The following is an 18,410-nucleotide window of genomic DNA, read 5'->3' on the forward strand; positions in this document are numbered from 1 at the left end:
CAACCAGTGGGGATAATGTATAGCACAGCACACACTAATACCTAAAATCTACAAGCGCACATACACTCAAATTGTCTATCTTGTGGGTCTGGCTTAAAGAATAATCTAACGGTTAATTCCAGGTGTTACTTCTTTTGCAGGTCACCGTTCGCTGCCGTAACAGATTATTCCGTGACCCGGAACAACGTGATCCAGCTGTGCCTGGAACTCACTACAATAGTACAGCAGGTAATGACATTCATCAACCAAACCAACTAGATCAAACATTCTCCTATGAGATGCTACAAATACATTGAAATTGACACTTCTGTTGGAAACAAAATTTTTGAGAGCGTAATTCTGCTGGGGAAATTCTTGGAAATATTTATGTAGGTCATATATGGCTGTAGTCTAGCTGTGGAGAAGGACTTTCAGAGGACTTTTTTGCCAAATATGATGATGAGGGACTAAAACATAAAATATAGAGGCAGCTGTATATTTCCATGTAAAATAAATAAATAAATAAATCAGTGCAAGTTTCCAAAATAAATATGTAGGTGTATATGTATTTTATTGTCATTGAAAATTGGTAAATGATCTGGAAAATATTTACTTTTATTAAATGAAAACTTAGGGCTGTCAAGCGATTAAAATTTTAATCTAATTAATTACATGATGTGGCGAATAATTAATCGAATTAATTGCAAATTAATCGCACATCAAATTTGGCTGAGAATTTACTCCAAAAAGATAATTTAAAGTCATTATTGTGTAAAGAATCAAATAGACAATACAAAAAGTAGCTTCATCAAAAAATATTTGATTTGATTCAACTAAGAATTTATTACACATACTCTTTTGGACCATGATGGTGAGTAAATGATGACTGAATTTTCATTTTTGGGTGAACTATCCCTTTGATGTTTTTTATTAATAAGGAAATATGAAATAATTTTTTTAAATAAAATTATACTCTAAATAAGAAACTAAAACTGCCAGTAGGTGGCAGTAAATGTCTTAATCATTAAGTCATTGAATCATTCATTCATTCATTCAAAACGTGGATTCAGAAATGAAACTCCGCTGTGTTTTGCTCGGAGACGTACAGTTATATTTTCGTTATTTTTTGTTATTATTATATTTTATATTTGAAATGTAATCAGTGTCACATGATCCTTCAGAAATCATTCTAATATGCTGATTTGGTGCTCAAGAAACATTTCTTATTGTTATCAATGTTGAAAACAGCTGTGCTGCTTAATACTTTTGTGGAAACCATGATACTTTTTTTTTTAGGATTCTTTGATGAATACTGTAGAAAGTTATTAATTAAAAAAAAAAAACTAAACTAAATTATGTTGTTTAGCTAACAAGATAACACAGTTATATGCCTTTGTATTGACGCCAGTCTCATATTAATTTCTATTACTTTATTTTTTAATGATGAAAAATTACTGAGTGCACATTTAAGATATTAATATTATTTAAACGTCTCTCACATATCTGCTCCTTTTACGTTCTTCCGCATGTTATGAAGAGGTTTTAAAAAGCACTATGAAGATATCAAGAACTACAGCTCATTTGTTATTGAATGCATCATGGGTAATGTAGTCCTTTAGAGCAGAGCAGGAAGGGAAACATGATCAGTCTGAAATAACCTTACGAGAAATACGAGAAAGGAGAATGATTCAAGGCTCCTGCAGTGATGTGCATGCTAGTGTGTGTGTGTGTGTGTGTGTGTGTACCCAGCAGAACATTTTTGGTAGGGTCAGAGGATCATGGCCAGCAAGAGCAGCATTAAATGGATGAATCTGTCACAGCCAGCTCAGCCTGTGCGCTGCTCACAAACTATCTCTTAATCCAGGACAGATTACAGCTTTGAAGCCAGAGATCTGGGTCTAATCTTAACTAATGCAACTAGTATTGAGCGCTCAGGACCAGCAGGGGTCCTTTTCCCAGATCGGCCCCTGTGAGATTAGGGCAAAATCTTTTTTTTCCCCAAATAAAACGATTTTAAGTTGGAAAGTGTTTTAGAACATGCTAGCTGGTTCCTACCTGATCCAAGATGATAATTAGCTGATCCAAGATAATTCAAACAGGTTTAGCTGACCAGATGGACTACCAGCTGGTTGGAACCTGAATGAGCTGGTAGACAATCTTGTACCAGCCTATGTTCCAAAAACCTGCTTGACCATCTGATTTATCCACCAGGGCACTTGACTAAGATGGTTAGCCTGGTCCCTGTCGCTGGTAGTCTACCACTGAGTCTGTAGTCAACCACCGAAACAAGCTTTAATGACCACAATCCTCATTACTACATTAGTGCATTATAGCATCATAGCCTGTATGGATGAGCGCCCCCTGCTGGCATCACTATTACCTCCAACTTAGTTTTTGTGTGTTTGTGTATGTGTCTCTCTCACCGTTTCACTCTGTGTGGTGTCTTCTCATGATTTAAAGTAATGGTTTATCTAAAATTTAAAATTTATTATTGTATGTTGTTCCAAAAATTCTTACTGTCTTCATTGGAACATTAATGTCTTCAATAAAGTGAAAGTGAATAAGGTCTGTGGCTGCTCCAGACTCCAAAATAATGCAAAAAGCAACCTAACAGCACCGTAAAAGTGTCCATCTGCAAATATATTAAAAGTCTTTCAAAGTCATATGACAGCTTTGTGATAAAACCAAAGACCAAAATTGAAATATTTATTCATCCACAGAGCTCTCTTTGGCATGTTTAGCAATGTTTGATATGTAAATATAAATTGTTCTTTTGAGTCGGATCATTTCAGTGAATCATTTGATCCAGTTCCAAATCAGTCTGAATGATTTGTTCACGAATCACACTAATCTGGATCTAGAGTTTAACTCACTAACTACAGCATAAGAACTAGATAAGTCATATTTTGAGTCAGTATGAGTAATCAGTTACATATTTATTATGAATTTCATTTATGTATTTAAATTATTTTAATTGTGTTTTGACCATTACATCAAAATATGCTCATGATGTGAAATTTGGATTACTATATATATATATATATATATATATATATATTAGGGCTGTTTAATGATAATCGTGATTATCGTGTCCAAAATAAGAGTCTGTGTTTATGTAATATATGTGTGTTTGTTCTGTGTATAATTATTATGTATATATAAATACACACACATACATGTATATATTTAAGGAATATATGCATGTATGTATAAATATATATATATTTATATTTTTATATATTTATATTATATATAATTTATATATTTATATTTTAATATTATATATTTATATTATATTTTTCATTATCGTTGAACAGCCCTAAATATATATATATATATATATATATATATATATTCAATCATAATATAAAAAATATTTTAAAAAATAAAAAATATATAAACAAATCTCTTATGCTCACCAAGGCTGTATTTATTTTATCAAAAATACAATAAAAATAATAATATTGTGATTTATTATTACAATAAAAAAAATGTTACTTTTATTATGCTTGACAGTTCTAGTCCTTGGTTCATTTTCTGCAAAAAGTCTTCTTTTGTGTAAAAGAAGAAATTAATTTAGGTTTGGAACAACATGAGCATGAATAAATAATGACACAATTTCATTTTTTTCTCTTTAAACATTATGCTGTGACATGAGAATGCACCTTAAGTCTTAAGTCACTTAAGATAGCATGAGAATGCTATCTTAAGTGCACCTTAAGTCCTAATGACAGACACACACACACACACAAACACACACACACTCACACACACACACACACACACACACACACACACACACACACACACACACACACAGGTTTGTTTTGCTATCAAAGTGAGGACATTCCATAGGCGTAATGGTTGTTATACTGTACAAACCGACCTTCTATCCCCCTACACTAACCCTACTCCTAAACCTACCCATCAAAGAAAACTGTCTGCATTTTTACATTATTTAATAAAACATTGTTTATTATGTTTTCAAAGCTATTTTAAATATGAAGACTTATGAAATGCCCTCATATTTCATGTTTACATCGTAATACTAGTGTAATACCCATGTCATTACACAAACTTGTGTCTTCATAAATCATAAAAATGCGTGTACACACACACACACACATACACAGAAACACACACACATAAATATGCACACTGGCGTCCTGCTTGATGATCCATGGCTTGAGTGACAGCACTGGAGAATAGGTGCGGAGATGCTCAGGGGTGCTCGAAAGGGAAGTGAATCAATGCGGTTTCATTTCCCAGGAACACTCTTTTCTTTCACTCTCTCTCTCTGCGAGAGTCTCAGGTGTGAGGGCTGGTTATTACTTTATTGTGATGAAAGGGAAGAGGTGCAGGTGAGAGCACCAAAGACGATGACAAAAAAATAAGCTCTCTCACTAAGATGCTGTAGAAACCGAGACATATAGTTTCGACGACCAAAGAAAAAGCGAATCATGTCCTCCTACTGGGCATTGTTGGGTTTGGGAGGTCAGTGATGGATATAGGAAGCAGAGTGGGTGTTGCCATGGTGACGGCTGATGGCCAGAGATCAGTTTCTTCAGTACGTTTTCTTTAATATTTCATGTTCAATGTATCCATATATGCCAGCAAGGATTTATAGTCTTGTTTTGTCTGTCCATGGACCAAATGTCCTGACAATGTCATTTTTCCAAGTTTTATTATGGACTTTTGTTCAATGAGTAGATACAATGACCATTTATGAAATATTAAAGGACTATTAAGAATATTAAATGACTTGGCTGCTAAAAGAAAAACACTTCATAACAGCACTAAATTATGCCATATTCAGTAAAAATGCCACAATGGTGTCTGTAAAGTTTGCATCATTATAATCAACAATGTTGCATGAATGTTAAGAAACATTTGTTACTATTATCAGTGTTGAAAAACATTTCGATGCTTAATATTTTCATGCGAATGTGGTACTTTTTTTTTTCAGGATTTTAAAAATGAAGTCACATTCATTTGTATAGTGCTATATAGTATACAATACATTTCAATTCAGTTCAGTTTAATGACTGTTGATGCTGCAAAGTTCATCAATTATGAAACACATTTGATTCAGTTTAAAGCAGCTCTACAGAAGATAATTATTATTCAGCTCAGTTTAGTTCAATGCTGATTCAATTCAGTTTAATCGCTGTGTCAATGTTAGTTCATCAATTATGAAACAACATCAACTTATTACATATCTCTGTTATTCTTTAATAAATAGACGGTTCAAAAGAGCAGCATTCATTTGAAATAGAAATATTTTGTAACATCATAAATCTCTTAACTGACACTTGATCAATTTAATGCATCCTTGCTGAATAAAAGTATTAATTTCTTTCAAAAAACAGCTGTAAAATACCTCATTCAAAATGATTTTTTGGATTTTTATTGAAAAATTTACAAAGTTTAAATTTTAAAATTGTTATAGTATTGTAAAATAGCCTGTTTTTATACCAATGGACTTTATATTGGAAGTAAAGTTCTCCCAAAAACGCGTGGAAAGCGTCGCTTTCTCCTTCTTTCCAAAGCGCTTGCGCTCCCGTCGCGTCTGTCGTTGCTATGCAACCATGAACTGCGCTCTCCACGAGGAGTAGGAAGTTTCAGCAAAGGGTAAATTGATTTCTAGCCCTTGCATTAGCTTTACTACTAGATATATTTATGGAGATATAAAAACCATCCTGTACAGCTATGATCAGCTGTTCGGCTGAGCTTTTTTGTTACGGAAAGGCCGAATCTGATCAGTTGGTTCGTCACATGACCTGCGGTGTGCTCGCGGCATTCTGAAAAGTTGAGAATTTTTCATCTCGATGCGCCTGGAAAACGCACTGCATGCACGTCGCGACCACATTGCTTCCAATATGAGCGCACCTGCCGCGCGCCTACATTTGAAATAACGAATTTGAGCACGCAAAAGACGCGATATGTGAACAGCCCCTTACTGTGGCTGAAATCTGGCGTCAAGCTCACAGTTGATTGGTCCATGATTACAGTGAACATTCTGAATGTGCAGCCTCAACAACTGTATAGACCACCTCAAACTGTTGGTTACTTCCAGTGTAGACTCATCTAGTGTCAGGTTATAATAATAACAATCAATGTACAATGATCTGTTTTGTGACCAAATAACTGTAGAAATTTCCTCTACATTTGTCTATGTGTATGTATACACTCCATGTAGGTCTTAATGCACTGTATATGACACCTGCACAAACACAATCACACTGCAGATTTGCTATTTTTCCATGAACTTTCACAGCAGTCCTGGCCCCCAGCGGGAACCTCAGGAGCTCCTTGAAATGTCTCCATCAGAGCCTGAATGTTAAATTGAGCCTGGGGCTCTCCTCTGTTCAACCTTCCTACATTAGATCAGCATCTGACAGAGAGAGAGAAAGACATTTCTGAACACAGTGACCCAGCTGTTTGGAAGATTATCCCATCTGCAGAGATACTTTGCTCAGTAAATGTTTTTTCAAGCGCTCTGTGTGGGTGAGTGTGTACGTGAGAGGCCTAAACTGTTTAAAATGACAGTAATATCTTACCTCTCCTCTTCACAGGACTGCACCGTCTATGAAACTGAAAATAAGATCCTCCATGTGGTAAGTGTTTCTCTTTTTCTTTTTTTTTTTTACGCTGCAATATGAGGCTGATAATGAGCTCTAATGTTTCTCCTGTGAGCTCTGCCCCCATTTCTTCATTTACAGGAAGAACTGTGAGGATGCTCATACACATACACTCTCTGCATGTTATTTCTGGGTGATAGACAAAATGTAACGCCTGACTGATTTTATAACCACACGGTGACATAAATAGACATTCAGAAAACTGATTCGTTCGAATCATCATCAAGTAGTGTTCGCCGAAGTCCCTGCCTTTTTGGCCCCACAGAATCTTCCTTTTTTTGTAGTAGTAGTAGTAGTAGTATTAGTAAAAACAGATCTAGTATTACATTAAATAACAGTATTTCTCACGGTTATAAATGTATGTGTTTTAGTTTGGTGCTTTTAGTATATTTTTTTTCCCCAGCAAATAACCATTTTAAGGCCTCTTTGAAGGAAATGTATTATATTATATTATATTATATTATATTATATTATATTATTTAAACAACTCCCTGCCAATTAATACAGAACCTTTTCCAAACCAAATTATCAATAAAATGTAAACTCCTTACTGATTTTTGGACCACATATTGATGGGAATAGACATTTCTCACTGTTATTAATACAATTTAGTTGTAAATTTGTGTATTTGTTTGGTGCTGTTACTCTAATCGTTTTTTGTTGTTGTTGTTGTTTTTTTTGTTATAGATAAGAAACATTTTTAATGCCTGCTTGATTTTATTTTTATTTATTTATTTTATTTTATTCATTTTGACCGAATCATTGATAGTTTTTTATAGATAAGAACCATTTTTAATGCCTGTTTTGTTTTGTTTTGTTTTGTTTTGTTTCATTTTGTTTTGTTTTGTTTTGTTTTGACCGCATCATTGATAGTTTTTTTTATAGATAAGAACCATTTTTAATGCCTGCTTGATTTTATTTTATTTTATTTTATTTTATTTTATACATTTTGACCGAATCATTGATAGTTTTTTTTATAGATAAGAACCATTTTTAATGCCTGCTTGAATTTATTTTATTTTATTTTATTTTATTTTATACATTTTGACCGAATCATTGATATTTTTTTATAGATAAGAACCATTTTTAATGCCTGCTTGATTTTATTTTATTTTATTTTATTTTATTTTATTTTATACATTTTGACCGAATCATTTAGTTTTTTTTATAGATAAGAACCATTTTAATGCCTGCATGATTGTTTTGTTTTGTTTTGTTTTGTTTTGTTTTGACCGAATCATTGAAAAGAACTGATTCAAACAAAGAATTCTTTCACAAATTCCATGAAGGATTTATTTTTATTTTTATTTATTTATGTATTTATTTATTTTGGGTGCAGGGATCTCAGCCTTTTAATTTACCATTGAAATACATTTTAGGGATGGCTTTTATGAATTGTAAAAGATGTGATTCTTTATGTAAGAGTTTTACATTTGTTACTGTAAAATCGTCAGATAACATGACCAGTGGACATCATTTAGTAAACATGTATTATGCTACTTCAGGCCCTGAGGTGAAGTTCCCATTGCAGTCACAGGAGACCTACATCAAGGCTCTTTGTGAGATTCCTGTCTCATACACACTAGCGCACAGCAGTGTGTGTGGCAGGTCCTGTTGTCGCCACAGACTGCTGGGCTGGGCACAGCTGTCATTCTCACTGAGTCCCACAGCTATAAATACCTTCACATTGTGCCTGCTAGCAGCAGATTTCATTTTCCAGCACCACCCCACCTCAGTTACTGACTGTAGGAGGAGAAACAAACACACCAATGACACCAGATGAAAGCAGAAGCTGAGCGAGAGATGAAACCATAACAAAGTGAATTGAAGTGCTACAGGACCTAAAATGCAAATATGAATCTGCAATATACCTACAGAAATTCTAAGCAGAGAAATCCAAGTGCACTTTTTGCAAATCCAGTAGCAATTAGTATCATATCTTAATGACAGTGTGCCTTTCAACATGGCACTAGATAGGTACTTTATGTAGGTAGGTAGAACGTTAGGTCTATAGATAGGTAGAGAAGTAAGTAGATAGAATTAGTGGCTAGATAGGTTGGTAGGTTGCTAGATGGTTGCTACAATACATAGATAGATAAAACTATGTGGTGACTAATGTTTTCTAGCTGGTTGCTAGGCAGTTGCTAACCATGTTGCGCAAGTTACGTAATCAGATTACTTTTTTCAAGTGACTAGTAAAGTAACATTACTTTTAAATTTACAACAAAATGTCTTGTTACTTTTTCAAATAAGTGATGCAAGTATATGATGGTTATTGTAGTTCTGTCATGATCTCGGAGAGATTGGCATGGTAATGGATATGGCAATGTTAATTTATTTGGACTTGGCAGAATAGATTTGCTATGCTGCTGCTGTTGCAGATCAAGTACAAAGACTTGCTACTGCCAGTACATTCACAGTCATGCTGCTGTAAGCATGTAAGACATGCTGCTGCAACACATATAACATATATGAAATAACCCCCCTAGCAGATCTATACAGGTGGATCTGGGGAAGGTGGAGGGTTTTTTGAAAGCGCACTGCAGACTGCTAACAGCAAACACTACTAGTATTAAAATTTTGAGGTGTGGCTCATTGGCCGCTGATGCAACAGCAACCAATCAGCTGCGCTATGTAGATAACGATGTGATAGCTAGCTAACAAATTGACCTATCAAATGGACCTGTCAGCCTGCGCCATCTAGAGTTTCATGACAGAACTTGGTATTTCTAGACTAAAAGTGAGCATGCATTTATTTATTTGCACAAAACAGATTCAGTGTTCCTTAAAATGAATAAAAACAGCAAAATGCAAACTCAGAATATTATATGCAAACCTGTAATAATTAAATATGTTAAATAACACAAATATACTTTCTAACTTTATTAACAAATGTCTTTGCTGCAGACATTCGATGATTCAATTCAACCATTTTAATAAGCAAAAATGATTTTAGATAAACATCACATTTGTGTTTCATTTTTTTAATATTATTGCTGATGTAATTCTTCCGCAGTCCAGAATGGCAGCACAGTAAGGTTTGTTTGAGCTATGCTCTCTATACAGTGCAGGCGTCAATTTGCATTTCCTTCAGCCTGAGGCTTATTCATTTCACTTATGGTATAAAAGGGTCTTACGTTTGCCAAAAATAGAACTTTTTTGATATTAAAAACAAATAAGCAAGCCCAGCCCAGGTGAGAAAAAGTAATTCAAAAGTAACATAACACATTACTTTTCATTAAAGGTAACAAAGTGACACAATTAGTTACTTTTTGGGAGAAACACAATAATGTAACACATTACTTTTAAAAGTAACTTTCCCCAACACTGGTTGCTAAAGTTTTTTGGAGGGAGGGAGGTATGTAGATAGATGCAGTCATTAACAGGAAATGAAACAATGCTGATTTCCACCTCCTTCACCCTGAGTAGACTACACCAATATCCAAGACGGGGGAAATCTGATTATAATCACTGGGAGTATGATATAACAGTGTTGAGAGAATGAAAGAGAAAGGATGAGAGTACAAGGAAGACTTACAAACACAGGGAAACAAAGAGAAATTACTTGTTTATAGAGGAATGCTTTTAGAGTCAGTGTTTAATTAATTGTTGTAAGACTAAAGCATCTATAAGCACTAGCAGATAATATTGTCACGATACTGGAATTTACGATACCTTGAAAAATCGATATTCGATATCACAGGGAAAATTATAAGTTATAACCAAGAAGAACAAATAAACAAATTGCAAATGACAGCACAAATAAATACAATAGAATAAAGAGACAAATTAAATAAACATAGATTTAATTTTTTCAGGTGGGTTTAACAGTATTCAGGTAAGATACTACAGAAATGAAAGTAATCAAATGTAAAATAACACTGGATAGTTTTCATTGTAAATATTACATACAGATTAATGCTTACAATTATTTAGTCAAGGTTACAAAAGTTATTTAGTCAAGGGCAGCGAGTGATTTTCTCTTTGTCTTTTGTTCTTTGATTAATATGACAGACACTAGCAGGTTTAGGCTGCTGTCACTTTAAGAGCTTATGCACGGATCCAATATACTGTTATACAACATGCTTTTTCTCTCAACTATTTATGTTCCAAAACTGACTATTTACAAGACGGGCATTTTTACATTATTTTTGTATGTATTTGACCGTTTAAGCGCAATAAGCCACGAAAAAGAAGTCAATATGGTACTCGCAAGCTGTTTGATAGGTGGTTTGATGAGAGCGCCACTTACATAGATCAGTGGTAGAGGGGGAGGCGCTATCAGACTTCGATGTTAAATGACAAAATAACCTTACAAAATTCACTCACCACATGGATGAATACATAGTGTATAAGTGCATAGTGCGTCATTTGGGATGCAACTATAGTCTTTTTAGGCATAACAAAGTCATTCCCAATGGAAATGGCTTCAGAACTGCACATATTTATTAAAACTGTGTCCCACAAACATTGACTTCAGCTAAGGATGCATTCTGTGGTCACGGGACATTAAACCTAAATTTGATCATATATATGAAGCTGAGTTATATCTAATAAATGATCACCCAGAGCAGAAAATAATTTATATGCTCTGTCTTTTTCTCTTTCTGAAGTGTAAGACATTATCAGGAGTATGTGACCACATCATCTCACTGTCGTCAGACCCCCTGGTGTCCCAGTCGGCACATCTGGAGGTGGTTCAGCTGGCTAATATTAAACCTACAGAGGGTCTGGTAAGATCATTTATACATTGCTACTGACCGCTGTTCTAATTACTGCTGTTTATCACTATGATTTTAATTTAGTTATTTAAATTACTGTAGGTTTTTTTTGGTAAATGTAAATGTATTTGTTCATAACTTAATGTTGATGCTGTCACAGTAATTGTGATTGATAAATACTTTTGTAAAAATAAAACAGATTATCTGATAATTTATTTACATATTAAATACTATTAATTATTTAATATAAAGTAACTAATATATTATAGCTCTACCGTTCAAAAGATTGGGGTCTGTAAGATTTTATTTTTGAAAGAAATCAATACTTTTATTCAGCAAGGATGCATTAAATTGATCAAAAGTTTTCTGTTTAAATAATGTTGTTCTTTTGAACTTTCTATTCATCAAACAATCCTGATGAAAATGAGTCCTGATTTCCACAAAAAGTATTTTCAACATGTTTTCAACATTGATAATAATATAAAATGTTTCTTCAACAGCAAATCAGCATATTAGAATGATTTCTGAAGGATCATGTGACACTGAAGACTGAAGTAATGATGCTGAAAATTCAGCATACCAGGAATAAATTACATTTGAAAATACATATTAAAACAGAAAACAATTATTTTAAATGGTAATAATATTTCACTGTTACTGTATTTACTATATTTCTGATCAAATAAATACTGCCTTGATGAGCATAAGAGACTCCTTTCAAAAACATTAAAAATTCTTACCATACCCAACTTTTCAATGGTAGTGTATTAAAGATATTTTAAGAGCTTTAAGAGCTTTAATGTAGTTTTGTAGCTTGACTGTAGCTTAACTAATTGTAATTATAAGTAATTTGTACAGCTTGGCAAACAGTTTGAAAGTCATTCCCCAACACTGATCTTTGTCCTAATGAGCGAATATATGTGTGTATGCTTGCTTGTGTTGATATGTGATCAAAAATCTCTTTTATTAAAAGTAATTTCACTTCTCTATATGCATATGAATAAACTAGAAGGCTTTTGAAGTGCTCTTTAATGTGTGTATGAGACAGAAGGAGGAAGAAATGAAGAGATTATTCATTATAGTCTATTATTCTTTTCCTTTGTCTTATATCTTAAGGGAATGTACATCAAATCCACATATGATGGACTTCATGTTATCACAGGAACCACAGAGGGGGTAAGAGCCAGTCAGTGTTAATGTGTGTGCTCCAATTCATGTGTCTTTATAATGTCCAGTATGCTGCAGATAAAACTAATAAATCTCAGAAATTGATTGTACATCTATTACTGCACATGATCAAACCACAGAGCAGGAGAGAGAGAAAGAGAGAGCAATGCAGACAGGAGTGCTCTAAATAAAGATCCACTGATCATGTGACTGAAAGCTCTTAGTTTTTGTTGTAGCTCTAATAGTGGGTGGAAATCGCCCCGTATACTGCAATATAGAGTACCCATAGAAAAGAAAAGGCACAATATATATTTCATATGTCATATATCAATTGCATCTCCTAGACCACACTGGGATTAAATTGATAACAAATAGAGATTTCTCAGACAAATGGAGGTTTCTCAGATTTAACTCTTGATCGCATGTCTCCTCTACAGTTTTAGATGAGATGTGTGCTCAGATTTGACTTGATACCAAAGTGTGCAGATTCAGAAGTCTGACATTTCAACATGATCTCATTATTAAATTATCAAGAGCTATTCTATCCACATTAATTTTATATCTCTGCTCTATGCTCAATGTTTTTTTATTTACAGTACACTATAACCATGATATCATGAACATAATCAAGTTACAATATAATTAGAGTACCAGACTGCTTTTATGATGCAATTCCTGTATCTTAAACAATGGAGCATGGTGCTGGCAACATCAAGGTCATTGGTTCAATACCCAGGGAATGCATAAAATGTACATTACTGGTCAAAACTTTGTAATAATTAAGATTTTTTTTAAAATGTTTTTGAGCCAAATCAGTATATTAGAATGATTTCTGAAGGATCATGTGACACTGAAGACTGGAGTAATGATGCTGAAAATTCAGCTTTGCATCACAGGAATAAATTACATTTTAAAATATATTAAAATAGAAAACATTTCTTTTAAATTGTAATAAAATCTCACAATATATTACTGTTTTTAAAGTATTTTGAATCTAATAAATGCAGCCCAACAAGATTTTCATTCATCTTCGGCACACAAATGAAGATATTTTATTGAAATCTTAGAGATACTTGTCTCTTCATTGACAGTACACGCAACTACCACTTTGACGCTTCAAAAAGTTCATAAAGAGATCGTGAAACTAATCCATATGAATCGAGCGGTTTAGCCTAAAAACTTGATCGCTTTATATAATGACCAGATTTAATTTAGGCTTTTATTCACATACACTGTAAAAAGTGATACGCTCTATCTACTCAATTAAATTGTGTCAACAGATTACATGCAATATTATTAATTAAATTCAACATATAAGAATTGAGTTATAATTAATCAAATTAATTTCTTAAAAGTCAACCATTTAAAATGTGTAAAATTAGCAAACAACATTACAAAAACCACAAACTGACATAAAAAGCAAAGAGTCAAACTGGCCAACTAAACGAAACGATGATCACCATAATGGTGACCAAACACTTTCAATAAAACCAGCATCAACATCTAAACCTCTGTTAATTCTTGTGTTTCTCTTTCCTTCAGTGATTCTGCTTGTTACCATCAGGTGTCATCAATTTTGGCAATAAAAAATAAAGAGTACTTAATTCATCTTTGACATCTGTTGTTTAAATTTTACTTAAATTTTACTTGTTTTAAATGGTTGACATTTAAGGAATTAATTTGATTAATTCTAACTCAATTCTATTTGTTGAATTTAATTAATAATATTGCTTGTAATCTGTTGCCAAAATTTAATGGAGTAGATATAGCGTATTACTTTTTACAGTGTATAAACATTAATCAACGCACACATCAGATATGGTAGACAGAAGCTCAAGCATGCTTGCTTGATGTGTGAGAACCAATGAGATTCATTCTCATTTGTTACACTGCACGAACCAATGAGGTTCATTCTCGCAAGAACCAATGAGGTTTGTTCTCGCGCGTCAAGCAGGTTCGGTTGAGCTTCTGTTTATTTTCGCTGATGAATGTTTATGTGTGAATAAAAGCATAAATTCAATCCATTCATCAAATAAAGCAATCAAGTCTCTTTAGAAAAATGGACTAAACCGCTCGATTCATATGGATTAGTTTTACAATCTCTTTATGAACCTTTTGAAGCATGGTAGTTGCGTGGACTGTCAATGGAGGGATAGAAATCTCTCAGATTTTATTTAAAATATCTTTATTTGTGTTTTTTATTTGACATTTATTTATTTCCCAGCTATTATTCTGTCTTTTTATATCTCTTCTTCTTTTCATCTCTTTCTTAGTCTCCAGCAGATCGCTGTAAAAAGATTCACGCAGGTGATGAGGTCATCCAGGTGAACCATCAGACAGTGGTGAGTGTCAGTCTCTCTTATGCCAAATGTGGCACAGAAGCGCTTGTGAAGTGGCAATTAGGTGTCTTTACACAGACTGTTTAATGGTGCTCAGAGGTGGCATAAATGCATTAACACAACAATTTAAACTGCATATAGTTTTTGTGTTGGATCAGTGCAGGAATTTAGTCTAGCTTTTATGCTGCATTGCGTCTTTACACAGAATTTTGAGCAGGCACAGAGCAGCCTTAACTCAGCTGTGTAAAGATGCCTTTAGTCATTCAATCCATTAGGCTCATTTATTTTTTCTATTTTATCATCCATCCATTCATTCATCCATCACTTATTTTCCCCTATGTATGCAAGTCTCACTTGGCATTCGACAGCAGTTGCCCCCTTCCTCTGTGATTGTGTATGGAATTATGGGACTGAAATGAGTTCCATTTGAATTTAAGAGCTTTAACGTGTCCTTGTTAAAGCACCAAGAGGTTTAAAACATATTTCAAGTATTACTTGATGTATTTTCAGCTCATTTCTAGGACTGGGGCAACTATATTCCAATTTGACTAAATTCACAATGCTGATTGAGTGTGTTATGGCGTTTTTGAGTGAAACTAGAGGGTGTTTAAAGGGCATAAGAGGCTTTAAATGAAGGACAGTGGAGCTTGTTTTTAAGGATGGTTGTATTTGAGTGATTTTTTATTTATTTTTTTCTGTGAATATGGAGTGCGTCAATAGGTCCTCCAGGTACTCCTGTGCAGTTGCCTTCAAAGAATTGATAAAGAGCTTTTTCTGCGTATATGTCTACGACTAACTGCACATGGATTTTAGCTTGTGAAACTCAATTCTGTTTGAAATTATTCCCTTAGTGTTTGATGTGTATGAGGTGCTGAATAATTCTTTGAATATTTGAATTTTACTCTGGTGGCATGTATTATGAAGTTACAAAAACAGAAATCTAAATGTTCTCTTTTCATCATCTCTGATTACAGTGACTTCTGACATTGCTGTTCAGATTTAAGATGCTCTTTTCCCTCTCTTTTACCTCAAGGCATCAGAATTCAACTTCTGCATCAGTTTTTCTTGTTTGTCTTCAGTCATCTTGTCGCCGTGGTGAGGGATGCTGAGCTCTTTTTGTGATGAAAGCTCAGCAACACTAAGGCCTCATTAATCTTCATGTAATTAGATTGTCATCACCTTCATAATTGGATAAAAGTGCCTCTAATGTGCGATAAGCGATACGAATTCGGCTTGTAGCGAAAAACACACAGACAAACAATTACCGTAACAATGAGCAATTCATGCCCAGGAACAACCTCAGCGTATGGTGCATTGTGGGAGCTGCTCTATGTAACGTCTGTGATTAGTCCCCATACGCTTCAGGATCAGTTCCTGTATATCCAGCCCATCTCAGTGTGTGTGTGTGTATTTGTGGTTGTGTATTGTGGTTGTGTCTGTCTGTCGAGTTTTACCTGCATTGTGGGTACCAAATGTCCCCACAAGGGTAATAAAGGATAGTAAAACCTCAAACCACATACATTTTGGGGACTAGCCAACAGTAAACTGCTTAATAAACACATTAAAATATGTCTTAATAACAATCTAAAAACGCAGAAAGTTTTGTGTGATGGTTAGGGGATAGAAAAAATCATTAGCTCTATATAAATAAATAGAATACAGTAAATAGTTATCATTTTGACTGAAAAACAAATGTTTTTGCATGTGTGGATTGCTTAATTTCACCTCTTAGATATACATAAGGGTGGCATATTAAAATGAACCATTGGTTTTTTTAGGGGAATGACATTGAAGTGATTATTGGGTTTATGAAGTTTTCTCATGTTGCTGTTGTTACTATACGCCACTTGAGTCAGTGATAATGTATAATGATTTTTTATAATGTTTTAGTAGCTGTGTATCTAACAGCACATCTTAATCATTGTAAAATCATGTTTGGTACACTTCACAGCTTTATTACTTATGAATTAATGTAGTTTAATAATTCATCTGTAATGTAAACATCTTTAAAAATGTATAGTTTGCACATAGTGTGTCACATTATTTTAGAATTATATTTAAACAATTGCCTCCAGCTATTAGCTTCACTTGCTGGCTCAGTAATCATTTTACGAAAGCATAACAGAATTATTTAAACAATTTTATATATATATATTTGTTAGTGTATAGACTTCTTTTATTTATCTTTATCTTTTATTTTTATTGATTAAAATATAGTCAGTATTGTCATTCATTTTAACATTTACCTGAATAATTTTTTCCACATTAGCCATTTGGTTCATCATTCATGCTTTGAAGTGCAAAATTCATGATTACACATAATATATTATGCTTTGAAGGCTCAGACATTTCCAGGGAATGTCAAGTTCTTCTGTAGACTTTAATGAGGAATAAATTAAAAGATTAGCAAACATCACGCCTTATTAGTGTACACTCATCCTACATAGTAAACTTGATCAATATGTACTGTGTGTCAGGAAGCATGTGTGTGTGTGGTACATAGTTATATTCTCTCCATATTCACCACAGGCGAATATAGAGAGACAAATGTTAGCGTTTCCTAGCAGTTGCTTGTCAGGTGATGTCTCTGTGTGGCGTTCTTGTCGAGTCTGTGTATGTTGACCCTATGTTTGTTGCTGTAGGTGGGCTGGCAGTTGAAAAACTTGGTAAGCTCTCTGCGTGGGGACCCTGCCGGTGTGACATTGACCCTGAAAAAGCGTCCCCAGAGCACGCTCACCTCCGCCCCAGCCCTACTAAAGAACATGAGATGGAAGCCTCTGGCCCTGCAGGTAGGATTCAAAATGCCCTGTCCCCAAAGCTTTCATCATTTGGGCTGCACTTTCCCCCGTTTTATCTGCCACCCGCTCCCTGAGCAGATTAGCTTTAATCGGCTTTTTGTGGAGGATTCAAGTTTGCTTCTGGACTTGTGACTCTAGACCATTAAAATAAGCTAAAACAACTGAAAATCATGATATTTCCACTTGGTTATTTGTATAACGAATATACATCTTTCAAGTTATGCCAAGCTCTTGTGTATAATTGGGGCCCATTGAAGTCGAAAAGGTTGAGATCCACTGATCTACAGTAAACTTTTAGTCGTTTTCTCCAACCACTCCAACCAGATCTACATATGTGTATGTGGGTGGAAATATGTTAATGAGCTGATCGTTGTGAGATCAGCACTGTTGTGATTTGCGATTGACATGTTTTTGCAGTGTTATTTTCACAAATCATGTTTTTTTTTAAGCATTAATCAGCAGTTGATATTTAATTGTACAGTTTTACATTTAGATTTTCTTTGCCATCATCTATCGCTCACTTAAAGTTAATCTTAATAATTTAAAGTGCCCATATTATGCTAATTTAAAGGTTCCTAATTTTATTTTGGAGGTTTCCTACAATAGATTTACATGCATCCAAGGTCAAAAAACACTTTCATTTTCTCATAATATACATTGCAGCTTCACCTTTTTTTTCACATTGTCTGAAATGGCTTGATCAAGGATCCAATCTCTCTAAAACCCTCCTTTCTCAGAACCTACTCTGCTCTGATTGGTCAGATG

General features: G+C 34.0%; 1 protein-coding gene across 12 annotated transcripts in view; it reads left to right on the forward strand.

The window, feature by feature from the left end:
* Positions 1–18,410, forward strand: part of cnksr2a (connector enhancer of kinase suppressor of Ras 2a) — an 89,431-nt gene that overhangs the window by 33,600 nt on the left and 37,421 nt on the right. For 5 of the 12 annotated variants that reach the window (XM_051882107.1, XM_051882095.1, XM_051882097.1 and 2 more), the window contains exons 4-9: positions 123–228; positions 6,555–6,596; positions 11,234–11,353; positions 12,458–12,517; positions 14,782–14,850; positions 17,490–17,636. In XM_051882107.1, coding sequence (XP_051738067.1) covers positions 123–228; positions 6,555–6,596; positions 11,234–11,353; positions 12,458–12,517; positions 14,782–14,850; positions 17,490–17,636 — 544 coding nt within the window. The remainder of the gene's footprint in view (positions 1–122; positions 229–6,554; positions 6,597–11,233; positions 11,354–12,457; positions 12,518–14,781; positions 14,851–17,489; positions 17,637–18,410) is intronic. The other 7 variants (XM_051882099.1, XM_051882101.1, XM_051882102.1 and 4 more) reach the window with 3 other exon arrangements.

The sequence above is a fragment of the Ctenopharyngodon idella genome, chromosome 23 (assembly GCF_019924925.1).
Source record: "Ctenopharyngodon idella isolate HZGC_01 chromosome 23, HZGC01, whole genome shotgun sequence".
NCBI lineage: Eukaryota > Metazoa > Chordata > Actinopteri > Cypriniformes > Xenocyprididae > Ctenopharyngodon > Ctenopharyngodon idella.